This window comes from Microcaecilia unicolor, chromosome 3, assembly GCF_901765095.1.
Source record: "Microcaecilia unicolor chromosome 3, aMicUni1.1, whole genome shotgun sequence".
NCBI classification, from domain to species: Eukaryota; Metazoa; Chordata; class Amphibia; order Gymnophiona; family Siphonopidae; genus Microcaecilia; species Microcaecilia unicolor.
Window position 1 is genome coordinate 60,720,288 of NC_044033.1, and position 15,145 is coordinate 60,735,432.

General features: G+C 44.6%; 1 protein-coding gene across 1 annotated transcript in view; it reads left to right on the forward strand.

Annotated features, from left to right (window-relative positions):
• The window catches only part of SUSD4 (sushi domain containing 4), a 216,054-nt gene that overhangs the window by 123,024 nt on the left and 77,885 nt on the right, over positions 1-15,145 (forward strand). Inside the window, exon 3 of the mRNA XM_030195973.1 lies at positions 5,353-5,559. Coding sequence (XP_030051833.1) covers positions 5,353-5,559 — 207 coding nt within the window. The remainder of the gene's footprint in view (positions 1-5,352; positions 5,560-15,145) is intronic.

A 15,145-nucleotide genomic window follows, 5' to 3' on the forward strand; every position in this document is an offset into this window, starting at 1 on the left:
CCTCTTTGTCGGGCTGGGGAGCCCACTGTTTGGGAAGGACAGCGCAGGGGCTTTGGTCTCCTGCAGAGGCAAAGTGGTCTATCAACCTCCTGGAACTCAGAGCAATTCGGTTGGCGCTTTTGGAGTTCATCCCGGTACTGGTGTGGAAGCCTGTACGGGTCCTGTCGGACAATGCCACGGCTGTGGCCTATGTCAACCGCCAGGGAGGTACCAAGAGCGCCCCTCTAGCCAAGGAGGCTATGAGTCTATGCCAGTGGGCGGAAGCGAACTTGGAACAGCTGTCAGCGGCCCACATTGCCGGAGTCATGAATGTCAAGGCGGACTTTCTCAGTCGCCATACCTTGGAGCCCGGAGAGTGGCAGCTATCTGCTCAGGCGTTCTTGGACATCACGAAGCGCTGGGGCCAGCCGAGCCTAGATCTGATGGCGTCATCGGCCAATTGCCAAGTGCCGCGCTTCTTCAGCAGAGGACGGGACCCTCGATCCCTGGGAGTAGATGCTCTTCTCCAACAATGGCCGACACAAGAGCTTCTCTATGTGTTCCCGCCCTGGCCCATGTTGGGCAGGGTGCTAGACCGGGTGGCAAAGCATCCCGGCAGGATAATCCTGGTGGGTCCGGATTGGCCCAGACGTCCCTGGTATGCGGACTTGATCAGGCTCTCAGTCGACGATCCTCTGCGGCTGCCAGTGGAACAGGGCCTGTTACATCAGGGTCCCGTGGTGATGGAGGATCCCTCCCCCTTTGGGCTTACGGCCTGGCTATTGAGCGGCAGCGTCTGAGGAAGAAGGGCTTCTCAGACAAGGTCATCGCCACTATGCTGAGAGCGAGGAAACGCTCTACTTCTACTGCTTACGCCAGGGTTTGGCGTATCTTTGCAGCGTGGTGTGAAGCAGGCTCTCTTTCTCCTTTCTCTGCTCCAATTTCTTCAGTGTTGGCGTTCCTGCAAGAAGGTCTGGACAAAGGCCTGTCGCTCAGTTCCCTTAAGGTCCAGGTAGCGGCTCTGGCTTGCTTCAGGGGCCGCCTGAAGGGTGCTTCTCTGGCTTCGCAGCCAGATGTGGTGCGCTTTCTCAAGGGGGTTAATCACCTGCGCCCTCCTCTGCACTCAGTGGTGCCTGTGTGGAATCTCAACCTGGTGCTAAGAGCATTGCAGAAGCCGCCGTTTGAACCCTTGTCGAGGGCATCTCTGAAAGACCTGACGTTGAAAGCAGTCTTTTTGGTGGCTATCACTTCAGCCAGAAGAGTTTCCGAGCTCCAGGCGCTCTCATGTCGAGAGCCTTTTCTACAGTTCACTGAGGCAGGAGTGACTATTCGCACAGTGCCTTCCTTTCTGCCCAAGATTGTTTCTCGCTTCCATGTGAATCAGCAGCTCTGTCTCCCTTCCTTTCGTAGGGAGGACTACCCAGAGGAGTATTCTGCTCTTAAATATCTGGATGTGAGACGAGTCATCATCAGATACTTGGAAGTGACCAATGATTTCCGGAAATCAGATCATCTGTTTGTCCTGTTTGCAGGTCCTCGTAAGGGTCTGCAGGCTGCTAAGCCTACAGTGGCAAGATGGGTCAAGGAAGCCATTGCAGCGGCTTATGTGGCCGCGGGGAAGGTGCCGCCTATCCAGCTGAAGGCTCACTCCACAAGAGCTCAGGCGGCCTCGATGGCAGAGGCCGGTTCCGTCTCCTTGGAAGAGATATGCAAGGCGGCAACTTGGGCTTCGGCCCATACATTCTCCAAGCATTACCGTTTGACTGTGGCTGCACGGGCGGAGGCCCGGTTTGGAGCTTCAGTGTTGAGGTCAGGGATTTCAATGTCCCGCCCTGGGTGAGTACTGCTTCGGTACATCCCACCAGTCTATGGATTGATCAGCTTGATGATATGGAAGGTAAAATTATGTATAATCATACCTGATAATTTTCTTTCCATTAATCATAGCTGATCAATCCATAGCCCCTCCCAGATTTCTGTACTGTTTTTATTCTGGTTGCATTTCAGGTTCAAGTTTAGTCTTCAGTTACTTCAGAAAGACTTCGTGTTCAAGTTTTTTCACTTGGATTCTTCAAGAGTTAAGACGAGTTTGTGTTACAGTGAGCTGCTGCATTACTCTCCCCTCCGTTTTACGGGGCTGGATTGAGACTTAAAATTCTGCCGGCACTCCCTCCCGCTTCGTGCGGCTGTAGGGCAGCTTTGTACCCCTCCCGCTTCGGCGGTGTTAGGGTCAGTCAGCTCCTCCCGCGGTTGCGGTTGCAGGATAAGCCAGATCGCCCCGCATCGGCGGGTGTGGTGTCCCTCCCCCGCTCCGCGGGGATGAGCTGGACGGATTCCCCTCCCCCACTTGTGTGGGGATGAGCTGGTTTAATTCCCCTCCCCCGTTTCGGCGGTGGTGAGCTGGGCAGAGTGTCCCTTCGTGGGTGTAATTCTCTAAGTGCTGAGTCCTGCGGGTGGAGCTTTGATATCGACATACTGAGGAGTTTCCGGCAGCACATGACCACATATAGGGAGGCAAAAGTTTGCTCTCTATCTCCACCTGCTGGTAGATGGACACAACCCACCAGTCTATGGATTGATCAGCTATGATTAATGGAAAGAAAATTATCAGGTATGATTATACATAATTTTACCTTAATAGGATATGAATTAGGGCAGAAAAGCTGTGAGAGAAAAATGAAGCAGATGGTTATGGGAGGGGATTTAGGGGCACAAAATCAAATATGGGAGCAGCAGACTGAAATCACATAAGTACATAAGTATATAAGTACATAAGTAATGCCATACTGGGAAAAGACCAAGGGTCCATCGAGCCCAGCATCTTGTGCACGACAGCGGCCAATCCAGGCCAAAGGCACCTGGCAAGCTTCCCAAACGTACAAACATTCTATACATGTTATTCCTGGAATTTTGGATTTTTCCAAGTCCGTTTAGTAGCGGTTTATGGACTTGTCCTTTAGGAAACCGTCCAACCCCTTTTTAAACTCTGCTAAGCTAACCGCCTTCACCACATTTTCCGGCAATGAATTCCAGAGTTTAATTACACGTTGGGTGAAGAAAACTTTTCTCCGATTTGTTTTAAATTTACTACACTGTAATTTAATCGCATGCCCCCTAGTCCTAGTATTTTTGGAAAGCGTGAACAGACGCTTCACATCCACCTGTTCCACTCCACTCATTATTTTATATACCTCTATCATGTCTCCCCTCAGCCGTCTCTTCTCCAAGCTGAATAGCCCTAGCCTCCTTAGTCTTTTCACTATAGTTTACTATAAATTTCTAGAGCATTCCAGAGGTTCCAATCCCCACCAACTCACAACTATACAATTCTAAAAAAATGACTGTAATGACTCAAAAAAATGTCTGGCTACCTTTTCTTTCTGTTTTTCATTGTTGGTTCCTCTGGAGGGATTTTTTTTGTTTGTTTTAAAAGGTTCATGTCAGCCTTCTTGTATGATTTATGTACATTTTTTTTCTATAATGTCATTTGTTTGATGTATTTATATCTTGCTGCATTGTTCTTGTTATGTTTATAACAATAATTTTTTTTAAATATTTGAAATAAAAAAAATAACCAACTCCATCATTTTCGAACAGTATTTTAATTGCTGACAGAACCACTGGAGTGGAGGAAGAAATGCCAGTAACTGGACTAGAATACAAACTGAGATCCCCCATTTTTAGGCTTTTTTTGACTCAAAAATCTCGGTTTATTTTCGAATATACATGGTACATAAGCCAGCCATAGAGCTTGCATATGTATGTGCGCCTGAGTGCTGGTGCTACGTGCATAACTCATTATAGTAGTAATCTAAGTTACATGCTAAGGCCAAAATTCTATAAATGGCGCCTTAAAATTCAGTGCTGAGATACCATACAGTTAGCGTGATTCTATAAACTACACCTAAAGTTAAGCGTAGGTTATAGAATATGCTCACGCGCCATTCTTGTGACTAAAATTTAGACGCACCCATTTAGGCCACCTAAAACCAGGCCTAAATACCTGCGCTTAAGTTAGGCATAGATTGGGTGTATTCCATAATAGGGCGCAAAACTTTTTGAAATGCCCAAACCCGCCCATTCCACGCCCATGGCCATGCCCCCTTTTCAACTGCACACATTAGAATTTATGCGCACTACGTTGTAGAATATGCTTAGAAAGCTGTTCACGTACATTCTAATTAAAGCCAATTTGTGCCGCTAATTGGTTAAGTACCAATTATCAGTGCTGATTGGCTTGTTAATTAAGTGGTACGCGCAATTTGGTCATGCAGCCAAATTAGTATGCACAAGTTAAGGTGCCATATATAGGATTTGGGGGAAAGTGCATTCTGCCCACATTCCATCCAGAGCACAGTTGTAAAATATGCATTATGTAAGGTATGTGCTATTCTATCAATACCTTGAATTAACTCTAGTTAGACTGATAGTCCAAGCTCTATTATTATCCTAACTAGACTATTGGGAATGGAGGAGCCTGAGAAACTGGGGAACCGGGTTCAATTACCACTGCAGCTCCTTGTCACTGTGGGCAAGTCACTTAACGCCCCATTGCCCCAGGTACAAAATAAGTAACTATATAGTATGTAATCCACTTTGATTGTAACTACAGAAAGGCAGTATATCAAGTCCCATCCCCTTTCCCTATTGTATACTCAAGTGTTTGAATTATTTGATTAAGAAAGTACAAAAGGTTCAAATATAGCAGTTTGGTTGCTATATTCCACTCATATGTATGATAGAATTACACCTTTTTCTTAAGACATTGGTTGCCTATTGAACCTAAAGTTAAATTTAAAATGTTTCATGATTATGTTCGATATTGAATATGGAAATGCTCCACCACATATGACAGGTTTGATACAATTATCCAATAGTGATGGAGTCTATTTCCTTCAAAATCAGATGTTTTTATACTTTCCAGCTGCAAAGAAGGTTAGTTCTCAAAGGGCTTCTTTTACAACGCCGCATGACAAATGAGAGGAAGCCCATAGGAACTGAATGGGCTTCCTCTCATTTGCTGCACGGAGAATCGGTAGCATGGCTTTGTAAAAGAAGCCCAAAGGTTATTAACATCATTATTTCCTTATCAGGCATCTATAGTTTGGAACTCCTTACTGCATCAGATTAGACTGTTAAAAAAATGTAAGTATGTAAAAAATAAATAACAACATTATTCTTAAGCAAGCAGGGAGGCTTTGTCTAGGACCACTGACTTGAAATGGGTCTGAGTGGGTATTGGTATGAATGACTTTGTGCTCCATCCTTGTAACTTTTCCTAAAGTTCTGGCTCCTGACAGATTTGTTCAGTAAGAGGAAAGTTTCCCATAAATTCCAAACTAACATGCCTCCATTCGATCTATGTGTACTTAGGATTCGATGATATAACTTACTGCGTTGACCCCGGAGTACCAGAAAACGGATACAGGAAGCCCAGTAGGGGACTGTTCTTTGAGAATGCCACAGTTCGATTCCTGTGCCAGGAACGATACAAGCTGAGGGGTCCCTCCAAAAAACAGTGTGTGAAAAACATCAATGGCACCCTGGGCTGGACACCCAATGACAAACCTCTGTGCCAAGGTGAGTCTGATGATACTGCCCTAGAAGGGAGTTATGAGAAGGTATGGTATGAAAGAATGAACCTCAAACTTCTAAACTAGTGGGGTATATTAACAAAGGTCATCTCACACACTGAAGTTAACTCGACCTATGATATGGTAAGCTATAATCTAATCAAGCTCAATGAATGATAAATAAAATTAATAATTGAAAATGATGACTTTATAAACAGATGAAGAAGAGAATTTTAGTAACGAGTGATTTTTTTTTTTTATTGCACCATCACATCGGTTTGGGAGAAGAGTGGAGAGTTCACCTATGCACCCAGAGGAAGTTTTGATGCAGATAAGAGTGAAACTTATATTGTAAAGACTTCAGTAGTTTGTAATGGTGAAATACATGGATGTACATGCTTATCTATTCTTGGGTGCAATGATGGTAGTACGTTGTTTATCTCATTGAGGGATGAACATGTTTTCACTGAGCATCATTTTCAATTAATTTTATTTATTATTCATTGAGTTTGATTAGATTATAGTTTACAGTACCATAGGTCTCCATTTTTGTTTTTGATGAAACAATGGACCTCATTTCCAAGCTACATCCTCTCCCTTCTGAATTCAGTTTTATCCAGATGAATTAGCTGTACACTCTCATATAAACAGTTTAGATGCTGGATGTAAAAAGCTGGGGTATTTTTTTTTGTTTTTTTTAAAGAAATGTCCATATGGCAAGTAAAGCATTTTTGGGGCAGGTCACTTACCGCCACCCATAGAGGGCTAACCCAGCAGTAACCAGGCAGCAGGCGGCACTGCTCATTACCGCCGGGTAAACACCGGTGCTACAAAAACTAAAATATTTTTGTAACGCCAGAAATAGCATGCACTGGGGGTGGGAACTACTGCCAGGCTGCTACAGTAGCCCAATGGTACTTCCAGTTTAGTGAGTAGTAAGCCCATGTTGGGCTTACCATCGCTTAGTAAAAGCATAGCCGCTGATAGGCGGGGGGGCAGGGGGACAAAATTCCCTTGGCCCAGGCCTCCAAGGGGGCCCCGGCGCCACAGTCCCACCCGCCCTCCATTGTCGACGGTCTGCCACTGGGCCGGGCCCCCTGCATTGAAATCACAGCGCCTCTCACCTCTGTGTGAAAGCGCTGCAGGGAGCAGGGCAGCAGATCGCCTCCCTTTGGGCCTCCTTCCCTCCCTTTGTCCCACCCTTGTCTGACGTAACTTCTGCGAGGGCGGGACACAAGGAGGGCCAAAGGGAGGTGATCTGCTGCCTGCAGCGCTTTCACACGGAGGTGAGAGGCGCTTTGATTTCAATACAGGGGGCCCGGCCTGGTGGCGGATGGAGGGGGGTGCGGTGGTGACCTTGGGGGAGGGGTGGAGGGGGCGGGGCGGGCCCTCAGGGGTGGCCTGGGCCCAGTCTCTTGGCGGCCTTGAGTAAAAGACCCGCTCTATGATCATTACTGCAAGAAAATATTTCCTGTTCAACTCTGTGTCCCTCGAGGAATTAATCAATGAATAATTTTTACATGTGTGCTGTTTTAAAATCATTGAGGTGTTAGAATAAGCATACTAGTAGCAGTGGTGTAGCCACAGGTGGGCCAGGGCCCACCCACTTTGGACTCAGGCCCACCCAAAATTGTGACACTCTTGCTGTGGCAGATGGGGATCCCCAAGCCTTGCCAGCTGAAAATTTTCTCTCGTTGGGCAGCCAGCACTCTTCCAAATGTCAGCCAGCAGCACTTGCCTTGAGCTGACACTGAGACCGGCCCTTCTGCACATGCTCAGTTTTCGCACATGCAAAAGCACTGAGCATGCACAGCCTGCTGGCAATAGCATCATTTTGAGGCAAGTGCTGCTGGATGCTGTTTGGAAGAGTGCTGGGGATTCCTGCCAGCTCAAGTATTTAATATTTGGGGTTTGTGGGCAGGAAGGGGTGGAGAGAGGAGCAAACCGGAGGGGGGCAGGGGAGGAATGAATTTCATGCCCACCCACCTTGGGCTCAGACCCACCCAAAATTGGCCATCTGGCTTCGCCCTTGACTAGTAGATAGTAATTGATTGGTTCATATTTGCTTGCAGTGTAATTATCCAATTAACTCGTTACTATAGATGGTTGCAACCTTGTTTTTGACGCACTTCTAAATCTGCTGCAAATAAGTTGCAATCTTAAGGTTTTGTATTTGGCAATACTTTCTTTTTAGGAGGGAAAGGCTTCAGATGCTCAGCTAATTTTTTGCTTTTACAGTTTGCAACTTTCGATTTGCCGGGCGGGCTTCTTCATCAGCCTTAAAAACCTCCACCGCCATGGGGCTGTACAGGGGCCAGGGTGGCTGGAGGGGAAAAGCCCCTCCTGGGCTTTCCAGTGTACGAATCTCTTGGCTGAGATTGTTGGGGCCGGAAAGCGCCAGATGGAAGTGAAAATCCGAATCGGACCGGGCCCCGGAAGGAAACACTTCGCTTTTTTTTTTTAATACCATTTTTCCCAGCCACAGTTAAAAAAAAAAAAAAAAAGCCCAACACACACCAAAAATACGCACCCACACTACCGGGTTATCTCCCGCTGAATATTGCTGATTAGCACTTAACGGATAACTTCGTGCAACATAAACAGCTATCCGCTAATATTCAGCGTACCACCATCTAAGCTTGGCAGCCAAATTAGGTCACCAAAATAGCAGACCTATCTTTGGCCGGTTTCCACTTAACCGGCCAGCGCTGAATACTGACTTAGCCAGTTAAGTTGAAACAACCCAAAAATAAACTGGATATTCAGTGCCGGTCACTGGAAACAGCCTGGCATTGAATATCCAGGCTCAGTGCCAACCACAGGAGACGGCCCGGCTACCTCTCGCAGCCTGAATATCGGCCTCATTATGTACATTCAGCACTGATATGCATGTAGAGAACAATTCTATAGAGGTCACCAAAAGTTAGGTGCCAAGATGCAGTGCACTTACCCCCAGATTCTGTAAATGGTTTGGAAATTTCATTGTTCAAAATTGTGCGCTATGCTAAGATGCGAGAGCAATTAAATTGGCTGATGAGCTAATTATTGCTAGTAATTGGGTGCTAACAATCAGTTGGCATTAATTGTCAACAATTTGGATTTGCATGCACATTTTGCTAAGTGTTATTCTATAGTAACATATGTTACTATAGAATAACACTTAGCAAAATGTGCACGCAAATCCAAATTGTTGACTGCCAATAACTGATTGTTAGCACCCAATTACTAGCAATAATTAGCTCATTAGCCAATTTAATTGCCCTCGCATCTTAGCATAGCGCACAATTTTGCACAATGAAATTTCCAAACCATTTACAGAATCTGGAGGTAAGTGCACTGCATCTTGGCACCTAACTTTTGGTGATGGACGCCCATTTTTTTTCCAAAATACGGTTTGTCCCGCCCCTTCACGTACCCGTTCTCGGAGATAGACGCCCATGGAGATGGGCATTCGCGTTCGATTATGCCCTTCTATAAGACTTGTGAATGATCTTTATAGAAGTGTTATTCTATAAGATCATTCACAAGTCTTATAGAGGGGCATAATCGAACGCGAATGCCCATCTCCGAGAACGGGTACGTGAAGGGGCGGGACAGACTATTTTGGGAAAAAAATAGGCGTCCATCTTTTTTCCGATAATACGGTTTGTGCCAGCCAAATGCATCAGATTTGTGTGGATTTGAGCTGGGCGGTTTCGTTTTCAGCGATAATGGAAACCGAAGGCGCCCAGCTCAAAAACGAACAAATCCAAGGCATTGGATTGTGGGAGGGGCCAGGATTCATAGTGCACTGGTCCCCCTCACATGCCAGGACACCAACCGGGCACCCTAGGGGGCACTTGTAACAATTAAAAAAAACCAAAACATTAAAATACCTCCCAAGTCCATAGCTCCATTTCTTTGGGTGCTGAGGCCCTCAAATCCCCCCCCCAAACCCACTGCCCACAACTCTATACCATTACCATAGCCCTTATGTCTGAAGGGGGTCACCTACATGTGGGTACAGTGGGTTTTGGGGGCGGTTTGGAGAGCTCAACATTTACCACAACAAGTGTAACAGGTAGGGGGGATGGGCCTGGGTCCACCTGGCTGACGTCCACTGCACCCACTGACAACTGCTCCAGGGACCTGCATACTGCTGTGATGGAGCTGGGTATGGCATTTGAGGCTGGCATACAGGCTGGAAAAAAAAGTTGTTAAAGTTTTTTTTTTTTTTTTTTGTGGGAGGGGGTTAGTGACCACTGGGGGAGTCAGGGGTGGTCATTCCCGATTCCCTCCAGAGGTCATCTGGTCATTTAGGGCACTTTTTTGGGACTTGTTCATGAAAAAAAAGGGTCCAAAAAAAGTGACTCAAATTCGCGCTAAAAACGCCTTTCTTTTTTCGATTATCGGCCGAAGACGCCCATCTCTCCTCGGCCGATAAACACGCCCCAGTCCCGCCTTCACCACGCCTCCGACACACCCCTGTCAACTTTAGCCGTTTCCGCGACAGATTGCAGTTGAAGACGCCCAAAATCGGCTTTCGATTATACTGATTTGGGTGCCCATAGGAGAAAGACGTCCATCTCCCGATTTGGGTCAAAATATGGGCATCTTTCTCTTTCGAAAATAAGGTGGATAGTGGCCATTTTACAAAGGCGTGATAGGCTCTATGCTTGTGTAGCACACGTCAAAATGAGACTACCACCAAGCTAGCATGCCTCCCTGGTGGTAATTTCTGATTCGGTGCCCACCCATATCGCCAGGACAGATTATATTTTTATTTCCTACCACGCGTGGCGTTTCCAGTGTTAATCGGCAGTTGGCGTGTGCCGACCAGTCACTATGTGTGTAGCGCATGAGCCCTTACTTCTAGGTCAATGGGTAGTGGTAAGATCTCAGGCCAAAAATGGATGCACGCTGGTTTCAGTTTTAGTGCATATTCATTTCCCAGCCCCTTACAAAAAGGCCCTTTTTCCTAGACAAGGTAAAAAAAATAACGGCCCAGCACACGCCCAGAAGATGTGTTTGCACTACCGCAGGCCACTTTTTAGCACGGCATAAACCCCATAGTGCACAACTCAAAAGGGGGCATGGGCATCGGAGGGGTCAGGGGCGTTCACTAAAGATGTGTGTAGTATTACTTGAATACTGGGGAGTTGGTGTAAATCCTTGCACTCAAAGTTTGGTGCAGAAATCAGCTCTGAGCAATTCTATAAACGCCACCCAACTCGGAGCGCCGTTTATAGAATAGTGCGCTGCATGGATTTTTTTTTCGGTGCCATTATTTGAGCTCCATTTACTGAATCTAGTCCTAAGTGCTGATTCTATTGTGGCTTGTGTGCACCAAGATGCCACTGTAGAATTCACGCTCATTGTGCAGTAATCGGCACGCCTAAGTGGCTTCACCAAGTTATAGAATTGTCTCCTAAGCTTTTATGGGTAGGTCATTCAGTCAGTGGAAAATTTACCATCTAGTGTTCCAGGGTTGGGTGGAGTGGATATTCCATTCACAGTGTCATTGAGAGTCCTGAGTGTTGTGTTACATTCCACACTAACAATGGAATACCACATTCCTTGTCTTGTTTGGAAGGAGGTTTTTTTAAAGATTCGTCATTTATGGCAGATTAGGTCGCTATTATCTCAGTGACATCTAAAAGTGTTGGTTCAGGCGTTTGTTCAATCCCAAATAGATAGATCACCTGCTGGGCAATGTAGATGATTTCAGCTATTGCAGAATATGGTGGTGAGGCTTATTTTGGAGTGTTCAGTAAGGGAGAGTGTGACTTCTTTGTTATTTCATTTGCATTGGTTGAGCTATTTTATAAGTTGCTTTGCTTCCGCTTTCATTTTGGGATCCCGGAATATAAAGAGTCCCTTTTACTAAGCTGCGCTAAAAACTGGCCAGCGCTATCACTAGCACAGGGCTTTCCTGCACACTGAGGCCACTTTTAGCGTGACTGTAAGATGGCTTTATTTTCCATTTTGTCTAGTAATTGGGTGCTAACAGTCAGTAAACATGCGTTAGTACTTACCACAGCTTAGTTAAAGGGCCCCATAATGCCTTTGATTGAATTTCCTGCTTGTAGTAGAAGGTTGCGCTTTAATGATGGTCTTTCATTAGCTTCCCTTCATCATCTTTTATTTATAGATTCAAATGATCTTTGGATAGGTTATTCAGTTTTAATGTGGCAAGGGAGAGGAATGCTTCACCTGTTGCCTTAAGAAATTAATCTAAGTATTTGCAGTTTATAGGTTTATTGAAAACATATTTGTTTATTAGATTTTTTCCTACTATGTAAGCTGTGGATTGGGGAGATCTATTGGTTGTATACGTGTTTTAATTACAGAGGATTATTTGTTTTCTGTTATTCTATATTTTATTGTATTTGCTGTAATGGAATACAATTTTCTTACTGTAATCCACTCAATTTATTGGTAATGGTGGAATGTAAATTACGGTATTAAATTTAATTAAAGTGCTTGGAAAGGGCACTGATCTGTATAGCAGCTGCTGCTATACAGATAAGTGCTTTTCAATATTGGACCCAATGTTAACAAGAATGAACACAACCATAGAGAATAGTTTGTTGTTTGTTTGTTTTTTATTACATTTGTACCCCGAGCTTTCTCACTCATGGCAGGCTCAATGCGGCTTACATGGGGCAATGGAGGGTTAAGTGACTTGCCCAGAGTCACAAGGAGCTGCCTGTGCCTGAAGTGGGAATTGATCTCAGTTCCTCAGGACCAAAGTCCACCCCCCTAACCACTAGGCCACTCCTCCAGAGTGCATATTGAAATCCAGTTAGCTTTACTGGTTGCGTGGAATTGCCTTGCAGATATGTAGCTTTCTACCCTTCTTATTTGTCCACTACAAAAGCAGTTCAAGTTTCAAGATTATTTAACATTTGATACATCATTCATCCATAAATACATCTAAGCAGTGTGCAATCATTAATTATTAGTCAAACAAAAAACAGGCAGGATATAGAGAGGAGAAAAGAGAAAATAGCAACAAACAGATAAAAGAAAGTTGCTCATTTCTTTTTCTTTTCTTTCCAATACATTTTATTCATATTTTATGAGAAAAAATACAAAGGTACAAAACTAAGGGCCCTGTTTACCAAGCCACGCTGTAGGCGCACTAGCGTTTTTAGCACATGCTAAAAATGAGCGCACGCTAATGCTTGAGACACCCATATGGGCTAAAAATGCTAGCGCACTTTAGTAAACAGGACCCAAAAAACGCCCATCTTTCGACACAAATCGGAAGATGGGTGTCCTTCTCACAGGGTCGTCCAAATTGGTATAATTTATTTATTTATTTATTGCATTTGTATCCCACATTTTCCCACCTTTTTGCGGGCTCAGTGTGGCTTACAATACATTATGAATGATGGAAATACAGTTTGTTACAATTCGGTTATTGATTACATTGTGAAGAGTTATACGAGACAAAATCAAAGTATCGTTAAGGAATATATCAATGGAAAAGAACATTGAAACATTGGAAGGAAAACACCGGGAAACTAGAGGGTCTGAGGACAGGACTGTCCTTCCCCTTGTCTAAACTTGTACAGCGCTGCGTAACCCTGGCAGCGCTATAGAAATGCTAAGTAGTAGTAGTAATATATAGTATATAATAACGAAAAACATATGGTATACATTTTCTGTGATTAAAGGTATGAGTGTGGTGAGATTTCAAGATTGAGAATTCATAAGTGGATGTGTTGTTGTATAACTGAACAGTGAGTGTGGATTTTATATGTTTTGGTTCTTTCCGTAGATTTTATCAAAAAGATGTGTTTTCAGTAATTTGCGGAAGTTGGTTTGTTCGTAGATCGTTTTCAGGTTGCGCGGAAGTGTGTTCCATAACTGCGTGCTCATGTAGGAAAAGGTTGACGCGTGTAGCGCCTTGTATTTCAGGCCCTTGCAGTTAGGGAAGTGGAGGTTGAGGAAGGTTCGGGATGATCTTTTAGCGTTTCTGGGTGGTAAGTCGATTAACTCAGACATGTAGGCTGGGGCTTCGCCGTGAATGATTTTGTGGACTAATGTGCATACTTTAAAAGTAATGCGTTCCTTAAGTGGGAGCCAGTGTAGCTTCTCTCGTAAGGGTTTTGCACTTTCATATTTTGGTTTTCCGAAGATGAGTCTGGCTGCTATATTCTGGGCTGTCTGAAGTTTCCTCAGGATTTGCTCTTTGCAGCCTGCGTACAGCGAGTTGCAGTAATCCAGATGGCTGAGTACGAGGGATTGCACTAGGCTGCAAAAAACGGATCTTGGGAAGAATGATCTTATTCTTTTCAGTTTCCACATGCAGTAGAACATCTTTTTGGTTGTGTTGTTTGCATGGGTTTCGAGCGTTAGGTGGCGATCGATAGTAACTCCAAGGATTTTTAACGTTTCTGAGATTGGAAGGTTTAGTTTTGGTGTATTTATAGCGGCAAATTCCTTCGTGTTGTATTGGGAAGTGAGTATCAGGCATTGAGTCTTTTCTGCATTCAGTTTCAGACGAAATGCATCTGCCCAGGTGTTCATGATGTGTAGGCTTTGGTTAATTTCATTGAAGATTTCTTTGATGTCTTGTTTGAAAGGGATGTATATTGTTACATCATCGGCGTATATATATGGGTTGAGGTTATGGTTTGATAGGATTTTTGCCAAGGGGATCATCATTAGGTTGAAGATGGTTGGTGAGAGAGGTGATCCTTGCGGTACTCCACATTCAGGTGTCCATGCGGCAGACGTGGTTGAATTTGATGTGACTTGGTATGAACGCTTGGTTAGGAACCCTTTGAACCAGTTTAGGACATTTCCTCCAATGCCAAAATATTCAAGTATGTGTAATAGGATTCCGTGGTCAACCATATCGAAGGCACTTGACATGTCAAATTGTAGGAGGAGTATATTGTTACCGGTTGCAATCATTTGTTTAAATTTAGTCATGAGGGTAATTAATACTGTTTCTGTGCTGTGATTTGATTGGAATCCTGATTGGGCATCATGCAATATTGAGTGTTTGTTTAGATAGTTGGTGAGTTGTTTAGTTACCATTCCTTCGGTTATTTTGGTTGTCAGTGGTATCGAAAGCCGATTTTGGACGTCCTCAACTGCTTTCCGTCGCAGGGACGGCCAAAGTTCAAGGGGGTGTATCGGAGGCATAGCAAAGGCGGGACTTGGGAGTGCCTAACACATGGATGTCCTCGACCCATAATGGAAAAAAAAAGGGCGTCCCTGACAAGCATTGGACGACTTTACCTGGTTTTGTTTTTCTTACGACCAAGGCACAAAAAGGTGCCCAAAATGACCAGATGACCACCGGAGAGAATCGGGGATGACCTCCCCTTACTCTCCCAGTGGTCACTAACCTCCTCCCACCCTCAAAAAATATCTTTAAAAATATTTTTTGCCAGCCTCTATGCCAGCCTCAGATGTCATACTCAGGTCCATCACAGCAGTATGCAGGTACCTACTACTACTACTACTACTATTTAGCATTTCTATAGCGCTACAAGGCATACGCAGCGCTGCACAAACATAGAAGAAAGACAATCCCTGCTCAAAGAGCTTACAATCTAATAGACAAAAAATAATGTAATCAAATCAATTAATGT